Source organism: Hemicordylus capensis, chromosome 4 (genome assembly GCF_027244095.1).
Source record: "Hemicordylus capensis ecotype Gifberg chromosome 4, rHemCap1.1.pri, whole genome shotgun sequence".
Taxonomy (NCBI): Eukaryota; Metazoa; Chordata; class Lepidosauria; order Squamata; family Cordylidae; genus Hemicordylus; species Hemicordylus capensis.
Window position 1 is genome coordinate 94,709,846 of NC_069660.1, and position 27,095 is coordinate 94,736,940.

The following is a 27,095-nucleotide window of genomic DNA, read 5'->3' on the forward strand; positions in this document are numbered from 1 at the left end:
GTCATGCCCTAACACCCGATCCACTTTGGTGACCCTAGGATCTACCCATGGGGGGAAATGGGGTGATTTGAGTTCCCCATTGTTCCTTGTGGGTGATTCGTGAATTTTTCACAGATTTCTGATTAGATGAATCAATTTGATTTTTTGCAATTTGATTCTAGATCGAGGCAAATTGCAAAAAAATGATTTGTGCATACTTCTAATAGTGGCCAGTAGTTAACAGGGGATAAGGCTGTAGCTCAGTGGTAGAGCATTTGCTTTGCATGCAGAAGGTCCCAGATTTGATCCCTGGCATCTCCAGGTAGGGATGGGAAAGAAGCCTCCTGCTTGAAACCTTGGAGAGCTGCTGCCAGTCGATGTTGTAGATCATAGTGAGATAGATGGACCAATGGTCTGACTCAATATAAGGCAGCTTCCTTTGTTTCTAGTCAGGGGTGATGGGCGTCCAACATCTGTAGTCCAACATCTGCAGGAAGGCCAACATTGTGCAGCCCTGCTTTAGTGGATGTTAGACTTGTGTTATGTTACAGCTGTATTTTGTTCTCTGATTTGTCAATAAAAGTTGTAATCCAGTAGGTCTGTATGGCAAAGGTTTGAATCCAGAGGTGAAGGCTGCAGGTAAGCCACAAAAAGAGGAGGGTTCAGTTTCCTAACCTACACACTCCACTTGACCCTTAAATTGGACCCCGGCCCTTGCATTCTAGATTATTGTGCCAGTTAAACACACAGAAAGGAAACCCTTATTATTGTCCAGGGACACTATAGGGCCCAGCAATTTGCAGCCACCAGTAGCTGGAACTCTCTAAGCATCTAAGATGCTTTCCCACATCATCAGTTCTGGCAACTGACAGTCCCAACTTCTCAGTGTCCCACCAAGGCTCTAATAGATGTTGGAGTTTGGATTAAATATGTGAAAATTTGGCGAAACATTGTTCATCACATAAGAAAAAAACCAAGAACCATACATCTCTCTGAAGTCATCAGAACAAAGTGTGCGTGTGTGCGTGCATGTGCACACGTGCGTGCACATGTGTGCAATTTTTTTAAAGGTTCAGCAATTGGTTTTAATTAAAATGCACAGAAGGAACAAGTAGCCAAGCAGGTTATGGCAAGGGCAACTCAAAATGAGAAAACGGAAACCAAAAAATGAAGCTAGATTAGTGAGATGCAACCATCTCCTCCTCTTCCTTTTCCCACTAATCACACATACCCACATAGTTTGTATATGATTGTTTTATAGTTTTTAAGCATGAGCCATCCTGAGAACCAAAACCTGGCCCAAAAGCAGGCTATTATAAATAAAACAAATAAAAGAAATACTTTTATAAAACCGGAGGGGGGAAGAGAGAGAGAGTTTCAGGCCTGGCATAAGCAGGCGGCCCCCTTGGAAAGCTGCCAGGGCCCCAGTCCTCATGCCAAGGACCTCAGGCAGAGGTCGTTTCCAGCCCTGCTGCCCAATATCCTTTGACAGGAGATCCCATTGCACTTGGGATGTTAAAGATATGGATATGTGTGCTCTCTGTCCCCCACTCCCTCCTCCCTCTCTCAGAGCTATGTGCCCTATATAAGGCATGGACCTTTAGCACTGCCTCCCACAACCCTCTCAACATTTATCATCAATCTCTGAGCTCAGTAGATAGGACTAGATAGCTGTATATATTGCCATTGCCGGTTTTTGTTTTAAAGAAAACCCTAATATAACTGGAAACATTGCCTGTCTGTTTTTCCAAGGAAACTGTCAAGCCTTGAGTACCTGGATTTGTCCAGCAATAATCTTTCTCAAATTCCAAGTGGATTACCTCGAAACATTGTCCTTCTGCACCTAGAGAAGAATGTCATTAAATCAATTGGTAGAGATGTGCTTACCCAGATCAAGAACCTGGAATACCTCCTGCTTCACAATAACAAACTGAAGGCCCGTGGAATCCATTCACTGGCTTTCCATGGCCTGAAGAAGTTGCACACTGTCCACTTGTACAACAACCAGCTGGAAAGGATCCCCAGTGGACTGCCCAGACGGGTGAAAACTCTTATGATTCTCCACAACCAGATCTCAGAAATTAGCAGAAATGATTTTGCAACCACATATTTCCTGGAGGAACTAAACCTGAGTTACAATAAGATCACCAGCTCACAGATTCATCGGGAGGCCTTCCGCAAGCTGAGGTTACTGAAATCCTTGGATCTTTCTGGCAATAACCTCCACACCATGCCTTATGGTTTCCCAAAGAACTTGCAAAACCTGAAGCTGAAGGTGAATGAGATAAGCTCTATTCCCAAGGGTACATTATCTGGGATGTCAAGATTGCAGGAGCTGTACCTGAGCTACAACAAACTGAAAGTCAGCTCAATTTACAGTGGATCATGGAGGGACCTCACCAGTCTTAAGGTACTAGTACATCCATAAGTATCTAAATCTTAACAGTTACCTTTTAACGGTTTCTGCTTTCCTTGGTTCCAACTGGGACCACAGGCAAAATAAGTATCATTAATCATCTAAATCTAAATGAGTATCAGTAATATTATATTATTCTTTCATCAGTAATATTCTTTTATTCTTTTCCAAAAAAATAGAAGCAAGCAGGGCGTCTTTATTGTATAATTCTAATACTGATTATTTGTAAAATGCTTTAGACACTAGGCTCTGTACAATAGCTCCGTTTAAAAGAGCGAACTCTGCCTTCAGGCTTGTGATCTTTAAAAAAAAAATGTTAGTGGTTATTTAACAGCCACATGTATTGTTACTCTACCTTGGGATAGGACAAGCTAAAAATAGTAAATACATTAATATGGGTTTAAATATTAGCTGGGGGTTTTCTTATTGTTTACTTTACCTTTTAACTATTTCTGCTTTTCTTGGTTCCAGCTGGGACCACAGGCAAAAGTACTCAAATGGCATGTTTAACTGGAAGCTGGACAAAGTGCAATTTTGCATAGCAACATGCTTTGGTGTGGTTTCCAGCTCTATTTTTTTTAAGAGCCAAAATAATTTTTGTGCAAGAGTTTGAACTTCTGGATGATTATTTGTTCCTAGAACCAGTGTTTTCAAGGATTAGCCTTTGCTAGCCCGAATCTTAGCTCACCGGTTATGGAATTACACTTCAGATAGGTTGTCTCATTATTTATATATTATATTTAACCTCAGTTTTCTTTTGAAGCATAAATGCTGCTTTCAAACACAGAGTATTAAATAGCAATGAAAACATTGCTCAATAAAACAAATATTTCCTACATTGCATCACAAACGGAATATAATTAAGCATACAGGAGTCAGTCACGATGATTTCAGTGGGTCCAAGTAAACAAGAATCTTCTCTTAAAATAATCTTCATTCCTCTGTTTCTTTCTATAACAATCCTTGTATCTGAAAATGTCAACAGTTAGTCTTACACTTCCAGAACCACCCCGCAGGTACAGGCAGTAGAGGTACAATGAGAAAGCATAGAAGGACAAGAAGATAAGAACATAATTACACCCTTGCAGGATCAGGCCCAAGGCCTATCTAGTCCAGCATCCAGTTTCATACAGTGGCCCACAAGATGCCTCTGGGAAGCCCACAGGCAAGAGCTGAGTGGCTACACCATAGATTTGTATAAAGGCATTATGATATTAGCAGTTTTATTTTCAGTCCCCTTCCTCATGATCCCTAGCATGGATTTGAACTTTTTTATAGCTGCCGCACATTGAGTCAACACTTTCAATGAGCTGTCCATCACGACCCCAAGGTCCCTCTTTCCCCAGCTCTGTCACCGACAGCTCAGACCCCATCAACATATATGTGAAGTAGGGGTGTGTTTTATTTGCCCCAATATGCATCACTTTACACTTACTAAAATGGAACCACAGCTGCCATTTTGTTGTCCACTCTCCCAGTTTGGAGAGATCCTTTTGGAGGATCTCTCTGATCTGTTCAAACAATCTGTTTTGGATAATAACTATATTGAAGAATACAGGAGCTTTTGATTGGGACTTAGCAAACCAGGGGTGGCTCGTTCATGCAGCAAGGTGGGGCACTGGCCTCAGGCAGTGCCTGCATGATGGGGCAGCAAGTGCAGGCATCTCAACCCGCCCCCCCATCACCCAAACATCACCTCACCTGCCTGCCGCTCCCAGTTCCTGGCTGCCCTGCCAACCGCCCTTCCTGTTTCCCTACCTTCCCCATCGGCATCAAGGGTGACGAGAAAGGTGCTTCTTCCTCCCTCACTGCCAATCTGTAGTTTAAAATGCATCTGAGTGTCTATGGGGGAAAGTAGGAAAGTCACAAATGAGACAGTGCAGGCCCCACCCTGATGCTGCAATCAGTGTTGTGAGTGTGGCAGTGGCACATGGGCCTCACCTCTCAGGGTGCCAAGACCTCAAACTGATGCTGCAACAAACAATTCAGAGCTAAGGATAGTTGTGACCTTACCTGCCAGTGGACTAATTATTTCTCTTTGCTCTGTGCCCTATTGTGTATTCTCAGCATCAGATTCTAAACTGTCCCATTCTGCAGATTCAACACTCACAGCAGTTGTTCAGCTGGTCAGGCAGCTTTAAAAGGCCCAGGACAACTGCCAGAACAAGCCTACAGGAATCGGGGCCAAGAGAAAGAAAAATTAGGCAAAGCCAGCCAAGAAGGAAAGCTGAACTTTATCTCATCCAGCTACAGCCCTTCTCCATGGCCACGTTTCAATAAACACATCAATTGTTTGGTGGTCATTTTGCTAACATGGCCGTAAAGAAGGACTGAGAAAGAGCTTGAAGGAATGGTCTAGATGCAACAATTCAAAGGAATGGAGAGAAGGAGAAAGTAGGGGTCAAGGGAAGTTAAAGTGGGTCAAAACCAACTAGGAAGAGGCTGAGGATGGCTCTCCCCTACATACTGAGCTATGTGTTGGATTCAGGCACATCATTTTTTTAAATTATTGATTTACAATATTAATATACCACCCAAAACTTCCATCTCTGGGAGGTTTGCAATTAAAATAATTTAAAACACAATCAATTAACAATTAAAATCATTTAAAAGATTAAAAACATTTAAAACCCAGTATTAAAATTATTTAAAACTATAAATCCAATTAAAAGCCTGGGTGAATAAATGTGTCTTCAGTGCCTTCTTAAACGTTGCCAGAGATGAGGAGGCTCTTATTTTTATTTATTGTTAAATTTATATGCCGCCTTTCATTAAAACAATCCCAAGGCGGTTTACAGCAAAATTTAAAAACAAGATTATAAAAAATGACAATAGTTAAAATATTAAGCTAAAAATAGCAGACAAATCTGATTAAAAAATTTAAAACATAAGTATAAAAACAATACAAAATACACAATACAAAGAGCAGCAGCAGAGACAATCATGTAATATGGTCTCTCCTATATGACCCAGAGACCAACCTGGCTGCTGCGTTCTGAACCAACTGCAGTTTCCGGACTATGTACAAAGGCAGCCCCACATAGAGCACATTGCAGTAATCCAGCCTAGAGGTTACCAGCAGATACACCACTGTTTTGAGATCGTTCATCTCAAAACAGTGCATCTCAAAACAGTGCAACAGTGCTCCCTCATCAATATGCTGATGGTGCAGGGTGTTATCTGGTGCAGGGTGTTATCAATATGCCCAGATCTATTTCTCCATGTCAACATCATCAGGAGAAGGCATAACCTCCCTAAACGCCTGCCTGGAGAAAGTAATGGGCTGGATGAGGGATAACAAACTGAGGCTGAATCTAGATAAGATGGAGGTACTTACTGTGAAACGGGATACGATTTTGATCCTCCAGTTCTGGATGGAGTCACACTTCTGGGGGAGTGTGACTCCATCCAGAACTGGCAGATCAAAATTGTATCCCGAGTTTCACAATAAGTACCTCCATTTATCTAGATTCAGCCTCAGTTTGTTATCCCTCATCCAGCCCATTACTTTCTCCAGGCAGGCGTTTAGGGAGGTTATACTTTCTCCTGATGATGTTGACATGGAGAAATAGATCTGGGCATATTGATAACATCCTGCACCAGATAACACCCTGCACCATCAGCATATTGATAACACCCTGCACCAAATCCCCTGATGATCTCCCCCAGCGAGATCATGCTGATGCTAAACAACATCAGAGACAATACAGAGCCCTGAGGGACACCATACAAAAGTTCAGATTTTGAAGAACAGTCTCCAAGAGACACCATCTGGAATCTGCCAGTGAGGTAGGAGTGGAACCACTGCAAAGCATTGCCTCCCACCCCCAGTCCCTTCAGACATTCTAGAAGGATACTATGGTCAATAGTATTGAAAGTCACTGAGAGATTCAAAAGGACCATCAGAGTCACAGTCCCTCTGTCAGTTCCCAATTGGAGATCATCCATCAAGCCAACCAAGGCAGTCTCCACCCAATAGCCCGCCCAAAAGCCAGTTTGAAATGGGTCTAGAGAATCAGTTTCCTCCAATACCGCCTGGAGCTGGGAGGCCACCACCTTCTCAATCACCTTGCCCAACCATGAAAGGTTGGAGAAAGGCCTGTAATATTTAACTCTGAGGGATCCTCTGAGGGTAGACTTTTTCAGAAGCGGTTTAATGATTGCCTCCTTAAGAGAAGGAGGCATCCTGCTCTCCCTCAGAGAAGCATTTATAATCTCTACCAGGCCCTCTACAACAGCCTCTCTGCCAGATAGTATAAGCCATGTCAGGCAAGGATCAAGAGGGCAGGTGGTAGGCCGCACCATTCCAGCAACTTGTCCACATCCTCAGGAGTCACAAACTGAAACTGATCCAGGGTCATCAAATAAGAGGAGCTGCTGGACACCTTGGCGTCAGACTCTGTAACAATTGTGTTTGGCCTGAACACAAGAAATTTTGTCCACAAAGAACTCATTAAAAACGTCACAGCGAGTAAGAACATAGGAAGCTGCCATATACTGAGTCAGACCATAGGTCCATCTAGCTCAGTATTGTCTACACAGACTGGCAGTGGCTTCTCCAAGGTTGCAGGCAGGGATCTCTCTCAGCCTTATCCTGGAGATGCCAGGGAGGGAACTTGGAACCTTCTGGTCTTCCCAGAGCAGCTCCATCCCCTAAGGGGAATATCTTGCAGTGCTCACACATCAAGTCTCCCATTCATATGCAACCAGGGCGGACCCTGCTTATCTAAGGGGACAAGACCAGCTCTCCTTGTTGGTTCTAAGTACTGATTCAAGGGGGAAGGGGCACACATTAGTCCCTTCACAACCCTGAACAACTCCGCTGGACTTGAGCTTGAAGAGGCGATACGGGAGGAAAAAAAATCGCTTCTTTGTCGCATGTATCGCCTGATCATATATCTTCAAATGCTCTCTATGTAATAAAATGTCGGATTCAAGTGGAGTCTTCCTCCACTTGTGCGGTCTACCTCACCACTTCAGCCTCTGTAGTTCTTCCGTATACGAAGGGGCCAGTTTCGAAGCGGGTCGGAGAGGACATACCTGTACACTATTATTTTAAGTCAACCCATCCTCCAGACACTCCCCTTCCTCATATCCCTTGGATGAAGAGAAACTCTAGTCTACTGCAGGCCTGCATTAACAGCCCATTAACAGGAGAGGAGAGCTGGTCTTGTGGTAGCAAGCATGACTTGTCCCCATAGCTAAGCAGGGTCTGCCCTGGTTGCAGCTAAATGGGAGACTTGATGTGTGAGCACTGCAAGATATTCCCCTTAGGGGATGGAGCCACTCTGGGAAGAGCAGAAGGTTTCAAGTTCACTCCCTGGCTTCTCCAAGATAGGGCTGAGAGTGATTCCTGCCTGCAACCTTGGAGAAGCCGCTGCCAGTCTGTGAAGACAATACTGAGCTAGATAGACCAATGGTCTGACTCAGTATATGGCAGTTTCCTATGTTCCTATGTTGCCCATCCAGAAAACTACAGCAGACGAGGGGTTCAATAAACCTGTTTCATTGCCAATAACTGTAAGGGGCCTGAATTCAGTATAGTTGAGCAGACAACACAAGCTACAGTGTGCCTGTGTAGCCACATTTCCATAAACATTTACCTTCATTTAGTGAGTGTCTCACTTATAGTATATAATTGAACTTAGTCGGATGTGCCCTCCCATATACAAAAAGCAGGTGTGGCTAGAATTAAAAAAATTCTATAAAACCAGTCTATATAATCAATCTATTTCAAAGCAGCAAAATGAAAGTATGAATTATTTCCTTTAACACTTTGCTGTGTCTTTTATTTCAGACGTTAGACATGGCTGGTAATCAACTCACTGCTATTCCGTCTGATTTGCCAGAATCTCTTGAATACCTGTATCTCCAAAACAACAAGATTACTACAGTTCCAGAGGATGCCTTTGAATCCACACCCAACATAAAAGGAATTTATCTCAGGTTTGTAGCCCGGGCAAAAGACAGCTCTGAGATATCTCCAACATAGATTGGGATCTAAAGAGCTACTTGGGGGCACCTAAAAGTTTGGGTACATCTCATGAGATTTGGTAATTTTAAAATGAAATTTGATATATTGATTTTAAAAATGTAAATGAAGACCTCTGTGTGGTATCAAGCTGTTTTGGGAAGTCCTGTCACTTTCAAAAGCAGTTGCATTTGTCACTTGGGCAGATGTTGTTTTCATAGCTGTCTTGCTAATGTGGCTGGATGAGCTGGCTGCCTAAGGTAGATGGATTGGTGGCGGTGGTGGATTACCCATCAGCCATCTCTGCCAGCCCACCAGCTCCCCGTAACCTCCTCTGCCAGTGGTGCAGAATATTATTCTTTGTAACACTCCATCATGAAGGGCCTTTCTAGATCAGTATTTTAATACACAACACATGTTCGGGCTTGCTCTGAAGTGACTGTGTGCACATAAGAACTGGGTTACCTCTGTCTAAAGTTAGTATGGGGAACAAATTGGATGTAATACTGAGAAACTAGTGTGAATACAGGGCAAGATTTGGATATTGTTAAACCAGTGATGACATTAAAAAGAAGAATGGTTAGAAAACTAGTTAGATTTAGAATTGATGAGTAGTTTGTAAATTTTTATTTTTATTTTTTTTAAAAATGGAAGATGGAATTGTGTATATGCAAGAATTGGGCTCCTCATGTAAAGTTTGTATGGGAAACTAATCAGATGTAACACTTAGTTAAATGGAGACAGCCGTAATTGTAGTCAGTCAGCTGCTGATTCAGTCAGTACCAAATAAGTTTGTATTGTATCCTGTTTCTGTTTGTTTTGCTCTATATTTGTAGAGGAACAAATATAACAAATCATTTTTTGCTGGGGATTCAGCCATCTTTCCCTCTGGTAGCACCTCTGTTGTGCAGGTATTGCAGAACAACCGACAATATTTAGTTGCTGGTAGTTCTCTGTGGTCAGAATCTCTGATTCTGATAAAAATATGCCATTGCCTTGGCAACCACACAGAGGTGGGTGCTCTGCGTATTTTTTGTGTGCAATTTGGTGCAATACCTGCCATTTCCAGTGCTGATTGTAACTTTTTACTGGAACCGGAAGTGTGCATGGATGCCTGGAGGGTGCGAAGGAGATGCCATGTAGATGGGAGGACATCTGGGAACTGTAGATCCTCCCCGCCTTTTCCCCATGGCAAGAGTTGTTTGGAAAATGCAGAATTCATTTTTCTGCATCAAGTGCAATCATTGTGATTGCTGTGTGGATTTTGTCTCATCTATGTTCTGAGCTTGGGTGATACAAGAAGGGAATGCCCAGCCATTAGGAGATGTGTTTTTTTAAAATTGGTTTTCCCAAAGGCACAACATGGTGTGGCTAAGTGGTAGGAGGGACTTGTTTCTTTGAACCTTGATAAGCACAGTGGCACCCAATTCAGTGCTTGCATAGTTCAGAACTGCAGCAGAAACTTCTATAAGGTTTTCCAGCCTGAAGGTGGGAATTTGCTTCCTGGAATTGTTGGATGGGAGCCATGTTTCCATGTTCCAAGGCAACATGGAAGTTTTCCAGACTGCGAGCCTTACTGCAGGAGGAAGTGGCTTAAGTTAGTATTAGTTAGGATGAGAGTATACAGTATAAAGTACTTTAAGTGCATACGTATAAGCGTAAATAAGGATAAATAGGAGTCAAGCTGGAGCCGTTCACATTAACTCACTTTGGATAAAAAAGATAGCTAAGTAGAGAATGAGATGTAGGAGGCTAAGCACCTGAGGCACAGGAACAGAAACAGAGAATAAAGTGGTTTCCACCCATGGCATTCAGGAAGGGATTAGCTTCTGGAATTAGGGAGGTGCTGAAATTAGAAACAGGGTAGGATTGGAAGATATGATTATGTAGGTTATGCATTTCAGAACACTTCTTTCTAATTACCACATCTTTTTTAAACAATTTTTTTCACACACAATCAAGATGCTTAAAGAGTGGTTAACAGATTGAGTTTTCCTACTTCATAGATGCTTATTTACATATTGTAATTATGAATCCAGAAAGGTGTGGGAGCTTTACTCTCATTAAGCCACAAGAACAACAAGGTTTGACCTTGTATAGGCATGCTTCTGTCTGTGTGTACATAGGAGTCCCTGTACACTGGGAGATACTCATGAATGAAAAAATAATATGGGTAGAAGCAAACCCCAAACAAGAAGCCAACAGAGATTACTTTTCAAACCCACCCACCCCATTTATAGGACCGTTCTTCTCTGTTTGTTTATAGTTCAGTTTCTATACTGCCTTTCATAAAATTTGTCCCAACGTGGTTTACAAAGTTTAAAGTTTAAAATGCCAAAATAAAATCCAATAATCAATTAAAAATAATAAAACCATAAATATACACATAGAACAGTAAGCAAAAAATGTGAAGATAGAGCAGCAGAAGAGCAAAGAGACAAGCAGCCTTTAATGGGGAAAGGCTTGAACTAAGAACAAGGTCTTTATTTGCTTTCTAAAAGCAGTGAAGGAGAACAGACACCCACTAGGAGACATTCCAAAGCCTGGGGACAATATAAGAGTAGGCCCTGTCCCACATGCACAACAGTCTAACCTCCCTCAGTGCTGGCACATGGAGCAGAGCCCCCTCCACTGACCTTGCTGGATGAGCAGAAACCATCAGGAGCAGGCAGTCCTTCAGATATCCAGGCCTCAAGCCATTAAGGGCTTTGAAAATAATAACTAGGGGTGTGCACAAAACCGGCTGGTTCGGTTTGAGTCCAGCCACGACCCAGGCCATGCAGAGTCCCATTGAGCATTCACGGTGGCCTCCAAAATGACCACTGTGATGGAGGGCAGGTCTGGAGCGCACTGAAGACCTCCCGAACTGGGTGATTTTGGCAGTAATGGAGGGTGGCAGGGGGAGGGGGGACCTCTGGAGACCCCCGTGTGGCCTCAGAGAAGTCCTCCGGAGGAGAATAACTTGATTAAAAAGTATATGTTTAAAAAATTCATGAACACTTCCCCCCAAAAAAACTGAATCAGTGGGTGGAGTTCAAGGGGGTGCAAAATCGAACAGGCCCAGTCTGGTCTGAGTTCAGTTCGGACTTGAACTGAACCAAGCCAGCAGTTTTTGTGCACACTCCTCGTTATTATCTTGAAAGCCCTTAATCGTTTAGGGCTTGAATGCCCCAATGGGCCTTTGCATGGCCAAGTCATGATCCAAGCCATGCAGAGGCCCATTGGGCATGCGCAGCAGCCTCCAAAATGGCCACTGCGATGGAGGGCAGGCCTGGAATGGGCCAATGACTGCCCAAACTGGGCAATTTTGGCAGTAATGGAGGCCAGCAGGGGGAGGGTAAACCTCTGGAGAACCCCCGCCTCTTTCCTTGAAGAAGCCCCCTGGAGAGGGTAAGTTGATTTAATTTTTTTTAAATTCAACCCCCCCCCCAAAACAGGTCAGGGGGAGTTCGAACTGGGTGGCGGGGTTCGGTTCGACTTCAACCAGTTATATGTCGAACAGGTCTGGTTCTGAACCTGTCCGCACATCCCTAATAATAACCAGTGCTTTGAACTGGATCTGGAAACAAAATGGCAGCTAGTGCAGCTCTTTCAAAATGAGCATAATATGCTCCCAGTGGGTGTAATATGCTCTGGAAAGAACCCTAGCTGCTGCATTTTGCACCAGTTGAAGTTTCCAAATATGCTTCAAGGGCAGCTACGATTGGAGTGCGTTTCAATAATCAAGTTCTAATTTTCTAATTAAATCCCTAACGCATCTGAGACCAGTTTCCCTGAATGACCTCCTTTTCCTATATGAACCTGCCTGGATTTGAAGATCAGCCATGGAGATTCTGCTTTCTAGCCTGCCACTGACATAAATCAAATTGGTTGGTACCAGGAATATGCACTTCTCAGTGGTGGAACCTTACTATGAAATTCTCTTAGAGAGATCTGGTTGGCTCCCTCTTTGGCCATCTTTATGAAGAAAATAAAGTCATTTTTATTTGGGAAGACTGTTGGTTCTATGATGTGATACAGTGGTTTTATTATGGTTTTATTGCTGTCGCTTTATTTTGTTGCGTTGCATTTAAGTATTGCATTTAGTAAAAGTTTTGAATTCTATTTGTATTTTGTAAAAGTAGAGAGTTAAAAGTACTATTTACTTCTTTTTCTAAAACTGGGATATAAATAGTTAAAATAAAACAAATAATTTCACAGTATGCAGGGCCATCTTGGATTAGGGTTTCCTAGATTTCTGGAGAAGCATTAATTAACATGTTTCCCATATCTGCATTAATAAGGATGGGGGAGGATTGGTATCTAATACCAATGGTAATCCTTTTTTGCTGTCAAGGTTTAACAAGATTGCCTTCAGTGCAGTAAAAGAAAGCACATTCCAAAGATTGAAGCATCTGCAAGTCTTGGATATTGAAGGAAACTTTGAATTCAGTGACCCTTTGAAGAATGGGGATCGTTCTGATGAAGAAGTGGAGGAAGAGGAGGAGGAGGAAGAACAGGAGGTGGAAGAAAAACAAAGATAAACCTTGACTGAACCAAGCTTATCACATGGTAGAAAATTACCTCTATTGTTTTTCTAAAGGGACACACCGCAATACTGTCTCTTTACTCCACGCAATCATTTGTGGCAACTCCAGTCCATATGCAAACATCCATTTATGACTCAATCCTATGAGTGACTAAATTGGCAAACAAACATCTAGGATGGGGCATAAAGCTGTGTTAATTACTTTTTTCTTTCCTTCCTTTCCTTTTCCTTTACAGCAACGTAGTTTTGCTGCAAAAGAAAGGGAAAACATAATACAAGGAAACCAGTAATTAAAACCACCCTCCAGTCCCACCAGAAACAGTAGTTGACTGTCGAGGACTCTTGAGAAGTTGAGGGGCAATTCATCACAAATCCCGCTGCCCCCCCCCCCCGGTAAACTTTACATAAAGATCTTGGTCATGGAGAAAGAGCATTGCAAGAGTGCTAAATTGTGTGAAACTTTTGTTGTAATTCCACTTACCATTAATTGTGAAAAAGAACGGGCTCAGCACCACTAACAGACTGTAGTGTGGCAGCAACCACAGACTCCACTACAGTCCCCCTCAGGCTGTTCCGTTCACTTCTCTGCTTCATTTGCCCCATCACGATTCTCTATGGTGCACCAGCATTTCTTGGTGATTGTTCTCTATGCACTGCCCATAGTTGCAAAGGCATATAAAGAAGCATTTTCTGTGGCATTTCCCCTACCTTTAACACTTCCTTCTTCAGCTTCTGAGACTTGGAGGCTTTTCTCATGAGCAAGCAAAACCACTCATGAGAATAAGGGGGCCTAGCCCGGTTTTGCTCGCTCGTAAGAACCAATGGGCTCCACTGCAGCAAGCCCACCTAAGTAGCCACCCCCTTAAATGAGGTTAATGGAGCAAGTGCTCAGCCTCATTTTTCAAATCATGTGTCTGCCATGGCTGCTTGCAGGGAGGGGGGGAGCGGGATCCCAGAAATGCACAGCACACTCGTGCGTTGCATTACTGGGGCCCGGGGGGGCGCGCTGCATGGCAGTGCTTCCCTGCGCCCTACCCCCAGAGCTGCCGGGCAAGCCACAGTGAGGCACAGGTGGCCCGCAGGAGAGCTGCTCAAGGTAAGTGATCATTTGCAGGGAGCGTGGGTTTGCATACCTCATTTCGGCGCTTCACACTGCTTGTATGAAGCACCTGTAGGTGTCCTCTGGGAGACTTTTTCCTCAGGCAAGCATTTGTGGCTAAGAGTGAAAGGCTGAACATAATTTTTATTTTATTTATTATTTAACATATTTTTATTTAATTTAACATATTTGTATACTGCCCCCCCCAAAAAAACCTTGATAATTGTATTTACAAATATTCTAAATGAAGTAATACAAATAGAATGAATACAATGAATATTCTGCTTTTCAACAAAAGTTCCCAAAGCGGTTTACATAGTAATTAATTAATTTATTGATTAATTTAATGGCTTAAACCTAATTAAATATTTTTGTGGGTTTTGTTGGTAATTTTTGTGTGTGTACATTTCGGCAAACATTAAAAATAAAAAGTGTAGGGGGAAAGTTCAAATAGAGATCAATCTTTGGCTACATGGGAATTTGTCTGTGAGTTCTACATGATGAAAATAAGAAAGATACATCAGTTAAAAATATGTTTCTAATGTTTACTCACATTGGAAAAATGGATAGGACAGGTTTTATAAAATATATAAATAAATACAATGCAAGTCAGCTCCATCTTAAGTTCTGATCCTTTGCTTAAGCTTATTGCATTTTGAATAGATGCTAATGTCATGAACCATTTCTAATTTCATGTTTTACAGGAAATCATTCAGCAAAGCGGCATGTATCCCTGTGTTCATATATCAATATCTATCTGTATCTCTTAGATATACACAGAACACTTAGCAAAAAGTGCAACAAATTACATGCAGGTGGTTGGCACATGTGACGCTTGACCAGGCCAGTTGAAGACAGTCTGCTAATGTGAGGGAAAGATCCTTGAGTGGCGTTCTAAATCTTCTACTTCATCTTCTCCAAGTACCTCCTGGATCATAAGGGGTTTGGGGGAAATTTGCAAAAGCTGGCTTTTGTTTCCCTTCTTTCAATTGTCCTATAGTTTAAGTGAAACTCTTTAAAGTGAATGGCCCAAAACAGTACTTCTGTACAGGACTGAAATACATTTAAATTAACCACTGCACTTAGTGATGGGAAAAGAGGGAACATTCTATGTAGTTTCATTTGTAGAATGATGTGAGACTTCTCAGTCATCAAATGACAATAAGATAAACTCATCACGTTGGACAAGTCTTTCCCTTTTCAGTTCAATATGTATATTTGGATTTAAAAAGAGATCATATTACGGCTGGATCCCATTTATAAGTTATCCCGATTCCCAAAGCCTTCAGTGTGCTTCCACCTTTATGAGAGTTTAAAATATCAAATTATTCTGTTTGTGAAAATTAAAATATATTTTTGCCTTCAACAGTTTTGTCAAACTTCTTTATGTGTGTGAGTGTGTGTGTGTGTACGTGTACGCGCACATGTTCACTAATTACTAATTAGTAAACAGCATGTTTACTAATGTCCCTTGGATAAGGAACTCACATGAACATATGAAATTGCCTTATACTGTCTCATATAACCCAGACATCTGCAAAACATTGGCAATGAACATGATAGTTTGTTGATTTATGCTAACATTCAAACAATTTCTGTGTAGAAATCTGTTGTTAACAGGTGGCAATTGTTCCTTTTTGCTACTCATAACTTTATTTGAAGTTCCTGTGCAATGAACAGTTCCTGCTCTTAACCAAGATTGTTTTAAATTAGGTCTTCCTTTTTTTTCTAGAACAAAATTTTGACTTCTTTGTCTACTGGATATGCTACCCTATCCCTGTCGAGGCCTGGCAGAAAACATGGAACAAGAGAAAACAAAATCCTGTTTGGATTCAACAATATATCAGAATATCAAGAATGAATCCAACTATTATATACTAATATTTTAATATAATAATAATGATACAACTGTATGGTTGAAAAAAGAACTTGGAATAAGCAGAACATTTGAAATCCAAAAAGTGAATTTCTGACTGTAGACCAACAGGGAAAACACCTGATGAAAATCCATGCCAGCCAAAGTTGCCAAGAAATGTTGACATCACGGTGGCCATCTGCTTCCTTCTCAAAGAAGGGCTTTTCCAAATGAACATGTATATTGCACAATACATATGCAGGTGTTACTGAGTTAACAGTGGTAGGAGGTGGGAATATATCTTTCACTAAGGCAAGGTGGAGTTTTTACACATGTTTTAACCTCCCCTTAAACCGCAATATTTTGTTGGGCGTGGTGGAATTTCTTATAGCTAGGGTCTCTTGAAATCTAAAGTGTGGTGATAATGGTAGTGATATTATCAGTACACTATTTTAATGTTTTTATTCAAATGGTTATTCCCTTTCAACAGTGAGATGCATGGTCGTCTGGGCTTGTAAGATTCCATCTGGTTACTTCTTAGCGATACAAACTAAGGTGGGCAGGAGACATAGACTGGGTTCCAACATACCATGGCATCCCTGGTTCGCCCAAGGTGCCACAGCTCTGGGAGCATGTGCTGCCTCCTACTTCCACTGTTATATGTATATATAATCTGTGTCTAGGCTCACCTGCTTGAGTGATGCCCTTTTAGATTTTCAGTTTGTGCTTGTGACCCAACTGGAGTCTGGATTTTGTTAGGCTGATCTGTGTTGGCTTGGTATCCTGTATAGATGTATAGCAGTAGCTTGATAGTAGGGGTCTGGGAGGCACATAGATTAGCTAGACACCTTATATGAACACAATATCTTCTGTGGGTGCCTTGCCCTGGTTGCATGGATTCCATTCTGCCCAGGAGCAGAGATGTATTTGTGCGCATGGGTAGCAAGAACCTGTGCACAGCTCCCACTGGGGCTGCCACACTTGCCACAAAGGGCACCTGGTTGCCCGCCCCCCTCCTCTTACCCCCCTGCCGCATGCATGGAGAGCTACTTTTCTCCTTGCTAATGTGCATGGTGGCGGCGGCAGCAGTGGCAGCCTCCCTGATGGAGCAGCCTGGGGTAGGCCGCCCTGCCGAGCAGAGTGGTCAGCACAGCGCTCAAATGGCTGCCGCACATGCATGGGGGGCAGCTGAGTGGTGGCGTTGGAAAGCTTACCCCGGGGTGCTCCATTAGGGAGGCCGCCACTGCTCACTTATCAGGGTGATCTGATATGTTTAGAAAGGGAGCACCATTAGGAACATTGCTTTATAAGAAGTGAAAATTCAGTTAGGGTATCTGTTAACAGATACTATTTCTGATCTAATCTGGAGACAGATAGCATCAACAATGCAATAAGAGGTAAATGGAACAAAAATAATGAGCAACAAGCTGCACAACATTTGACATGCCTTATAACAAAAAAAAATTGCATGCACTTGCACAAGTGTGCTCTTGCATGAACCAACAAACTTGTGCAGAGTTGCACAATGGACAGCTACTGGAAATAATGGTCATCCATCATGCTACTGCATTTGCACACTTTTGCATTTGCGCATGAGTGCTCTTCCACAACTGCATACACATTTAGTTAAAAGGAGCATTGTACAGTATGTCGGCCTTTGTATGCACAAACCAGTGTGAAGTTCCTTGAAGGAGACGTATAATCCCTCTCGCCTCACATATTTTATGGAGGGAAATTTTGGTATTATGCTGGAGCTCTCATTCACTCCACTGTGAAATCTCCAAAGCACCATTATTTGGTGAACAAAAAATGCATATATATGCGCAAAGGAATCAGTTTTTAAATCTCAATGACATGACAAGATCCAAGTAAGAATTCTTTAGCCACTGCAACTCAGATGTCCAAAGTCATTAAACGGATGGATAGCAGATGTTTGTCTAAAAATCCCTGAATGTTCAGATGCTTTGCAAAACTATTTTAACATTCTAGTAATATCTTGTAGCACGTTGCAAATGAATTTAGTTTTACAAGGACATACTGATAATATGCATTGTTTTATGGAACCATCAAAATTTAAGGAGTTTATAAATTTGCCTAAGGAGAAAAGAGAGTCCATATACATGTTGTAGATGCTGCACAATGTAGATCAGGCCTGCTCAACTTAGCGCCCGCCCCCAGCTGTTTTTGGACTACGACTCCCATAACCCCCAGCCACAATGGCCAATAGCCAGTGATTGTCTGAGTAGTAGGCCAACATCTGCATGAGGGCCAAAGTTGAACAGCCCTAATGTAGATGCTTACTAGTGCTCTTGGTAAGAAATTATTCTTGCCAAGAGCATGGGCTAGTTTGGACAATATATCATCCAAACTGCCTCCTACATGAACTACAAATACTACTTCAAAGTAGTGTCATGTGTTGGGGGACAACGAATAAACCACTTTCCATACAATTAAGGAATAGTGCCCTGGAACACTGGGAATGAAGGAGAACATGCATGCTCACGGTGGCTTCCGCACTGTGCAAGTGGACACATTGGGAATGATGAGGAGTAGGCAGCAGCTGCTATGTATTGGTGGCATGGAGCAGCGTCCGCCATCGCTAGCAGTGCCAATAGGCTGGCGAATGCTTGGAAGCAGTGAGCGGTGCAGATCCCTCTTGGATCTGCAGCTTGTTGTGCAGTACGTAAACCAGTGGCTAAAAAATGTGCAACTCAGTTGGCTGAGGGAATTCCTAGAAATCTTCCCGGTAGGCATTGAAACTTGCTGCTGTTCAGGGTCTACTTTATTATTCCACTGGAATGATGGAAATATAGCTCTGCTCCAACGTTTCCCTGATAAGGAATTCTAACAAAGCTATAGCCCATTTAACTGATCTTTCCCCTGTATTATTTCCTCCAGTGTAGTAGTCCTCACTTGCTTTTCCTTTCTGTGGTGTAGGCCTGTTTTTTTATAAAATGGGAATCACTTTTTCAGTCCAAGGGATAAGGCAGATGGAATCATTGCCAGTTCGGAGTTATTTCCTTTCCACTGAGAGGTGTAGCTTGTTCCAAAAAGGACACTGTTGTGAGTTGCAGATGGTTTGCTTTATATTATCTTCTGAGCTTATATGGATCACATGTTTGTTCTCTCCTGAAGAACATATGAGAACCATATTCACAAGTACAAAGTGTCTACACATACCACTTACCTAATCAACAGCTGCAGTGATATATTGCTGGAAAATGAGAGCTGAGCCATATGCCTTAATATGAGATTGAATTCACAGCTTGCCTACCTAATTGGGCCCCTCTGACAAACTGCTGATGTTTCTGCTCAAGCAGAGCAGACAAATGGTAAATAGGAGAGGCAAGAATTGTGCCAGTAAGGTGTCTGGCTTTTAGCAGTTTTGAGTTATTTAATTTATGTATTTATTCATTACATTTATATTCTGCCTTTCTGCCAAGGTGCCTACGGCAGTTTACAAGTATTTACTTGTAAATATTAAGTCAGCAACAGCAAAACAAATGTTACAAATGATAAAAGCAGAGGCTGACATAGTGCACAGCTTCCTGCATGTGCTTAGCGTCTTCTTAATGGCTGTTGCGAAAGTGCCTACTTGTGCAAACGCTGAAATTGTCCGAGGGAATTGTGCAGTTACACAGCCATTGGAAATAATGTCCATGCGGTTGCACAACTCCCTCACATAATTTCAATATTTGTATTAGTGTGCGCCTTTGCAACAGTCATTAGGAAGATGCAGCAGCACCTGCAGTGTGCTATACACACGCAGGGGGCTGTGCAGTATATCAGCCAGGGTTTTCATATCCCAGGTGGTTTCTTTGGGAGCTGATGGTGTAAGCTCCTCTGGCCTGGCCTCTCTGCCTCCTATCCTCAAAACAAACAAGTCTTAAGCAGGCCTTGGGAAGGTAGGGAAAAAGCTGCCTTGACATCCTGTCAGGCCAGAGCCGGTCCCTTCAAGAGCTGACGTGAATAGCCTTTTGGCTGGGCTCTCTTCTTCTTCCTTCCCTGGACACCCAGATCCAGTGAGAGAAGTATGTGCTATAGAACATAAGAAGAGCCCAGAGCAAAGGAACATCTAATACAGCATCTTGCTTCCCACAGTGGCCAAGCAGATGCCTCTGGGTAACCCACAAGCAAGGCATGAAAGCAATAACTCCCCCCCCCCAAGCTCTTGCCCCAACACTGGAACACCACCTCTGCACATGCAGCCATCGGGACTAATCACTACTGAGAGGCCTCTCCTTCATGAAATCAGTCTAATTCCTCGTTAAAGCCTCATGGCCATCACCACAACTCATGGCAGGAAATTCCAACCACACATTTTCCATTGTGTGACGAACACAATTTCTTCAGCCAACCAATTTCACTATGTGATCGCAAGTTCTATGTGCCATGAGAGAAACCTCTCTCTCTTCACTTTCTCCCCAGACTGGTAGCCAAGTTGAAAAATATGTTAAATTTAATGAACTATGTAATAATGGCTGATACGCACAGCAGCAGGCCAGCTTAAGAAGGGCTTCGGGTCCTCAGCGAATCCTTCACATCCCTGTGGAGATAGCCTGTTGTGGAGCCAAAGAGACGCAGAGGGGGAGCAATATTTCTCCTCTAAGCCTTCCTCAAAGAGCTCTTTCTACTTGCCTAAATATGTTCCAGAAGGTTGTGTGACCCTCAGGAACATATATATCAAGATATGCAAGTGGAAACAGCTTTTGGAGGAAGGGGAGAGAAGCAAAACCTGCTCCCTCTCCACTCTTGCTTGGCTGCACAATGGGCTATCTCTGCAGGGATGCTAAAGTGTCTATGTGGACCTGCAGCCCTTTTTAAGCCAACCTATTGCTGCACATCATCAGCCAATAAAGTAAGAATTATTATGCCAAGCAGCAATATGCAACATTCTGCACAATCTAGGCTGTGCTATCCTATCTTGTCCTGAACAGGGTCTACAGTTGACTACAGGCAGGAAAGGATGTCACCTTCTATTATCACCTGCTGGACTCCCGTATATGTTAACACCTGAGTGAGAGCCAGAAAATCATTGGTGGAAATTTCCCAGCATACTGTTGTATTAATGAGAGTACTGCAGTTGCTGATTTTTTGCCTATGTGTACCAGTTGAAAGCACATTACTCCAACCAGGAAAAAAATGCAGTTACCCCAAGAAGGCCCCATTGAACAAAAAGGAAGAAATATAGTACTCAGCATGAAAGCTTTTCTATTTTCTTTGTAATATTGTTCAGACTTGTGTGATCTTTTTAAATAAAGAACTCCTTTCAACAGCTTTCCTCCGTTTTATTTCGTAAGGACATCTATCTTTCAACCACATCAGAAATACAGCGGAAAGAAATCTGCTCTCAAAACTTCTCTTCACAATTCTTCATAGCTAAGTTTTAAATGCGATTTTACTAGAGTTTTATTGTATTTTAACTTTTGTAAACCACCTTGGGATGCCATATGAAACGCAGTATACAAATTGAACAATAAATAAAATAAATAACAAATGTTGAGGTATTAGTATTCAGCAGATATTACCTGAATGAGCCAATATCTGTAGGATATTTTTTAACATTAGACTTCTGTATTTGATATTCAATTATTTTGTTATATCTGACAATTAATATTTGTCAGAATTTGATATATCAGTGTTTTCAAACTTTCTGGCTTAAGGAAACATTTTTCATATCTACATGTGCAAAAGCCAGCCGATCACTGCCTCTCTAGGTGGCATGGCTCGTTTGCCCCAGCCCCCTAAGCAGGAGCATGTGACGCTGGGAGCTTGCTCCCATTCGCCGGGCGTGTCTCCGGGGGCGGGGCTAGAGCAGGTGTGCAGCCAGCGTGCCTGTGCCCACCCAGTTCGACTCTTGGCATTGGAAACATTTTTCATATCTACATGTGCAAAAAACCTCCACATATTCTAGAGGGTTCTGAAGCTTGTTCTTATTCGTGTGGAATACTCTTGGACCTCAATATTGCTCATTGTTAATGTAGAGTGTGCCAATGCACCCAGCATTCTTCTGTGGCTATGCAATGCAGAAACAGTATTGTTGGGCAAGATTGTATTTTGTTCACCACTATCAGTCTTCTCATTGAAAAACTTGTGAGAGTTTCCCAAGAACCCAGGGTTTCCAGGGAAACTGTGTAAAAACTTGGTATATAATATTTGACTGTATTTGATTGTTAGCATGTACTTTTATTTGACACTATTTGATCATTGCAATGTAATGGTATTAATCAGATTGTTTGATAACAATAAATGGTGTTGGTATTTGACAGATTATGAGATTTAATATTTGAACCACACCAAAAATCAAAGCAGTCATGAGATGGCAACATGTCTAAAGCATTCAAACTTGAATTCTTTTGTAAACATTGTACATTCAAATTGCACATTTGAATTTTGAATTTAAAGTATCTTATTTAAAAAACTGGTAAAATGGGGAAATCCACATTTGAAATATTTGCAAATATTCATTCCAGTTGCATTCAAAATTAAGAGATCATATCACCCTTCTAGTGTACAGAATGGCATGTTTATTTAAAACATTTCCCACTGAAAACATTGGTAATACATTGTGTCATTGGTAAAACTGATAATACATGGGGAGTTATTTTATAATTTAAGGATTCAAGGGATAGTCTGAAAAGGTTAGTGAGAAAAGGCAGGGTAATAGCAAGAGAACACTCAAACAGTGCAACCATAATATAGATATATCAAAGTCAAAATGTAAGGATCCATAGTATATTCCCACAAAAAAACAAATTTTAGGATTGGTTCTGGTGTGGCAGATATTGGATCACTGTGTTCTTTCCCCTCTCTTTTTTCTCATTAAATGATGTGACAAAAATTACTCCCTCAATTCAGTGAAGGTATAAGGCAGGGGTAAGAGACCTCCCAGACTGCTAAAACCGCAAATGATCTGGGAAAGTAAAAATCCAGGAAAGGAAACAGGGTGGAAGGGAAGACAGCTCCAAGAAGAAGAAAAAGTGCACAAAGACATGTAGATCTACAGTATGAGGCAAGCCCCAACTGAACAGGAAGCCACCTGCTATGAAAGCCATCTCTTCTGCACAGTAGGCACTGAAAAGGGAGGTGGCTTCAGTCCCAAGAGCAGCCAGGCTCCCAGTGGTCTGGAGCACAGCATGAGATCACCACTTCTCTAGAGGTGTGCACAGTATGAGAGAGGTTTGGCTCCAGAATTCAGCCCTAAGAATCTGCCTGCCTGATGATGTTCAGAAGGGCACTACGGAGCCCACATAGCCCTGTTGCAACTGGGATGCCGACAGAAAGGTGAAATGGTCTCCTGTACTTTTCGTTTTTAAACAGATATGTATTTGTTCCTTGTCACACAGGGATACAAATTAGGCGATGCTTGCCAGTATTTGACTTATTACATTTTTATCTAAGCCTTCCTTCATGCAAGTCAGGGCAGCATACAGATCTCCCTTTCTTCCATTTATCATCACAGCCACCATGTGAAGTAGTAGGCTGAAAGACAGTTGGCTAGTTCACACAATCATTATTTGGGCAGGACAAGTGTCCTACCCAAGTTCTACAGCTGTGCACGCTCCTGTTTTGTGATCGTGCTCAAAAAAAGCAAAGTAGGAGGTGGGGGAAGTGGTTGTCTGCAAGGTTTCCACTGGATACTAGGGCTCTCCCTCCTATCTCATTAAACAGCTGGGTACAGCTGGGTAGGATGGAACTCTCCTATGCAGCAGAAGCCCTGCTTCCTGTCCTTTTTTCGAGCACACAATCACAAAATGGGAACACGCTCCCAGACTTAGGTAAGATGTTTGCCCTATTGCTGGTTGTGAGAACCAGCCTTGTAACTGGCCAAGTTCACCCAGTGAGCTTCATAGTTGAGAGGAATTTGAATCTGGACTTTTCTAGCCTAAATCCAACACTCTAGACATCACACCGGCTCTCCGTGTAGAATAAATTACATCTTCTGTACAGCTACTAAAGCCCTACAGGATTCCTGGCCTCCTTGAATCATCCTCCACTGAATCCAAATCGCAATTCTGATATTGGCACAATCTATTCCACAGTAACAGTGCTGCTGCTGCTGCTGCCTGTCTCCACCATTCCTCAAACCTTCCCATTTCAATTGGATGCCATTCCTATGTTAGAAGTACAGGAATGCATTACTGGGCCATTTAACGGGACCTGGAGAAAGTTTAGCCAGGTTCCTGCATGTGGGAGAGGAAGCATGGTTATTAATTCCATAAAACAAATTTAAAGGTGGAGATAATAATATTACAATTGAATTGAGGATAACAAAACAAAATCGGGCCACAGTCATGTACATTGGATCCCAGACTATGTTTAGTCTGCTGTCAGACCACAAGCTCTGTTTTAGTCAAGGGATCTAGGCCATAAATGTCATCATATATACAGTCTATACAAATGAGAGAACATTACATATTCTTTTTAGCACCAGTTCTTTTTGTTTGAACTTTTTCTCACAGTCCAAACACTGTGGCTACCATTATAGAGCTAAATTTTTCAAAAGGGAAAAAAAGAAAGGAAGAAAAAGAGAAGCATGAATCTGGCACTTTAGAAGGCAAACCGACTTTTACTTGATGGGGTGTTTTTAGATGCAGATTTATTATCTGCCTTTAAAGTGTCTAAAGAATGAGAATCTCCTCCAAATTCAGTAAACAAAAAACCCTATTGGTTCAAAAAAGATAATATATGGCAACGTATATATTTTTTTTAAAAAACCTTACATGTTTAAATAAATGCCAAGTAACAAAGCATTCTTGGTTGTAATTTACTTCTCCACAAAAAATGAAAGAGTATTGAGAATCCTTGTTATTTATGCAGCCTGTTCTCTATTATCAATACTTATTCATTACCATCACAAATAGAGAAACAGAATAAGAAAAATGATAATTCAGCTGTTGAAATTCATCTTACAATGAAAATGAGAAACTGGATACATAGGGAATAATATTTAAACAGAACAGGGTCACCATAGAGAGTTAAGTTGCAACAAAGAGTGGTATCTTACACTGCAGCGCTCTCTCTCTCTCTCTCTCTCTATATATATATATGGAGAGAGAGAGAGAGAGAGAGAGAGAGAGAGAGAGAGAGAGAGAGAGAGAGAGATGAATGAAATAATGAAATAATTCCTGGGCCACATCCACCTTGGGGGCGCTTTCCAGACTATCTGCTCAACAGCAGCAAAATACCTCCGTTCAGGCAAGTCGCATTTGAAACAAACAGCAGGGGGAGTAGTCTTGTGGAAACTAACAACCTGAAAAAACAGCAACTTTCATACGACAGATATACAATGTCCAAGCTCCATATTGCAGCGCATAAATTCGAAACAAGGCATTGGAAATGTGAATGGCACCCTACTGTCTGCATAGGGACTGCGGTATCACAACACAAAGTGTGGAAGCACACTTCCGAGATACAACGTGACCCCATTGCAGGATCTAATCTGGAAAGTGCCCGGATAAGTTTTATGAAAGGTGGTAAATAAATTTAACAACACACAAAATAAGAGATAGACCCGCGCAGACCATCTGCATGCTAGTACTTGATTGCTCCCCTCACCCCCTGCCACAGCCCTTGACAACCTCACTTGAGCTGCACTCCTGCTCCTCCTCCTTCATCTCGTTGCTTCCATATCCCTCAACCCTCTTGGTCACTCCTCCATCCCTCTCACCCATCTTGGTCGCGCCTGCAGCATTGCTGGTGTCTATTGGCCAAGTGGCAGCCCCTTATCCCCAGAGACCTCTCCCCCCTCATTCGAGCCCTGGTCCTGCTCCTCCCCACAGGAGCAGCAGCAGCTGACCGGGCCCTTCCTCGCTGATGCCACCACCATGGCTGCTCATTCCCCTCAGGCTGCTGACAGGCTCGAGCCCATCCCTCACTCTTCCTTCTTTTTCCTTTTCCTCTTCTTTCCCCCCTCCCTTCTTTTTCTCTCTCCTCCTCACTCTTCCCCCCTTCTCTCTCTCTCTCCCTTCCTTCCTGAGTTAACAGATCTTGTTCATCTTGTTTCCTCATCTAATTCACACAACGGCAGCTTCCTTCTCCTGAAGGGGCTCTTTCCTCCCTCATGACCCCTCTCATCACAGACGCCTGTCCACTATCCTTTGAGAGATTGATAGATAGATAGACAGATTCCTCTCCTCTACGACCAATAACATCTTCCGACCAGGAATAGTTGCATTCCAACTGATCTTAACCATCACAGGCTCCTCCACCTTATCTGAATATGGAATCCCCACTGCCCAATCACCACGGTGCTTCTGCTTGCAAACTCTTGCGAGAGCTGCCACACACGGGATTAGCCATGGGTACACCTTAGAGAATTATATATAGAGATTTATTTTCAGTTCAATGCAATATTAAACTGAATATAATTGAATGTAAAAGATGTATTGCTTGAAGCTAAAACGCCAATGCAATTACCACAATTAAATTTTGAAGTTAAACATAACCACTCTCTTTGATCAGTGCAGTAAAAGCCATTGCAGAATCCTGTGGAATTGTCTTAGTGATTAGTAAGTTAAATCATTTTAAAGGGATCAGAGTTTTTCTTTTAAAAGAACATCAAATATTTGGAATCTTATTAGTTTGCCCAAAATAAAATCAAAGTTGTCCATTGTCCAAAGTTCTTTGTACTAAAACCAACCAACAAACTGAAAAAACCACACCCTTTGAATCCTTCTCTCCTCACAGATGTTCACAACTGGCCTCATAGCCTCGGTTCACATGTGCCACTTATTCCATGCTTTTTCATTCGAGATAAAAGGCTGTTTCCCACTGCTGGCTCTGAGGTAGTCATTTAGAGTCCCGCTATTGCCACGAGTCATCAATTACACGTTTGTTTCCAGTTCATTGATTTCAATAGTGCAATGGTCTTTACTGCTGGACTTCTCTGTATGGGTTTCTGTGGGGTTTTCTTCTTGCTCTACTTGAACAGGTATGTGATGTTGAAATGCTTTTGCTGGTTCTGGTCCATGGGGCTCATTCATGCTCTTCACACAGCCATTTCTTTGGTAAGCCATAATCTGGTGGATGCTGATTGGTTTTGTTTCACAGATCAAAGGCACCTATGAATGAAAAAGGGAAGTCTGGATTATTATTTTAGAAATGACAAGCAATTGTGTGGTGTCCTGAACTTGCATAAGGCCTTGAACTGAGGCGTTGAGAAACTTGGGGGCCAATGAAATCACAAGCACTGTAGCTTGTTGTGAATGGCATTATGAGTTGTTTTTGTGCCCACCAATAAAACCA

The 27,095-nt window shown here is 42.2% G+C and overlaps 2 protein-coding genes across 8 annotated transcripts in view; one reads left to right on the top strand and one right to left on the bottom strand.

The window, feature by feature from the left end:
- The window catches only part of PODN (podocan), a 47,351-nt gene extending 30,985 nt beyond the window's left edge, over window positions 1–16,366 (top strand). For 3 of the 6 annotated variants that reach the window (XM_053248390.1, XM_053248393.1, XM_053248394.1), the window contains 4 exons: window positions 1,732–2,389; window positions 8,193–8,341; window positions 12,703–12,917; window positions 14,698–15,359. In XM_053248390.1, the coding sequence (XP_053104365.1) occupies window positions 1,732–2,389; window positions 8,193–8,341; window positions 12,703–12,889 (994 nt within the window). In that variant the 3' untranslated portion in view covers window positions 12,890–12,917; window positions 14,698–15,359. Of the gene's footprint in view, window positions 1–1,731; window positions 2,390–8,192; window positions 8,342–12,702; window positions 12,918–14,697; window positions 15,360–15,725 lie in introns of those variants that run through there. The other 3 variants (XR_008306704.1, XM_053248392.1, XM_053248391.1) reach the window with 3 other exon arrangements.
- A 5,992-nt stretch (window positions 16,367–22,358) lies between these two features.
- Window positions 22,359–27,095, bottom strand: part of SLC1A7 (solute carrier family 1 member 7) — a 114,382-nt gene continuing 109,645 nt past the window's right edge. For both annotated transcript variants that reach the window (XM_053248397.1, XM_053248396.1), the window contains one exon: window positions 22,359–26,911. In XM_053248397.1, coding sequence (XP_053104372.1) covers window positions 26,675–26,911 — 237 coding nt within the window. In that variant the 3' untranslated portion in view covers window positions 22,359–26,674. The remainder of the gene's footprint in view (window positions 26,912–27,095) is intronic.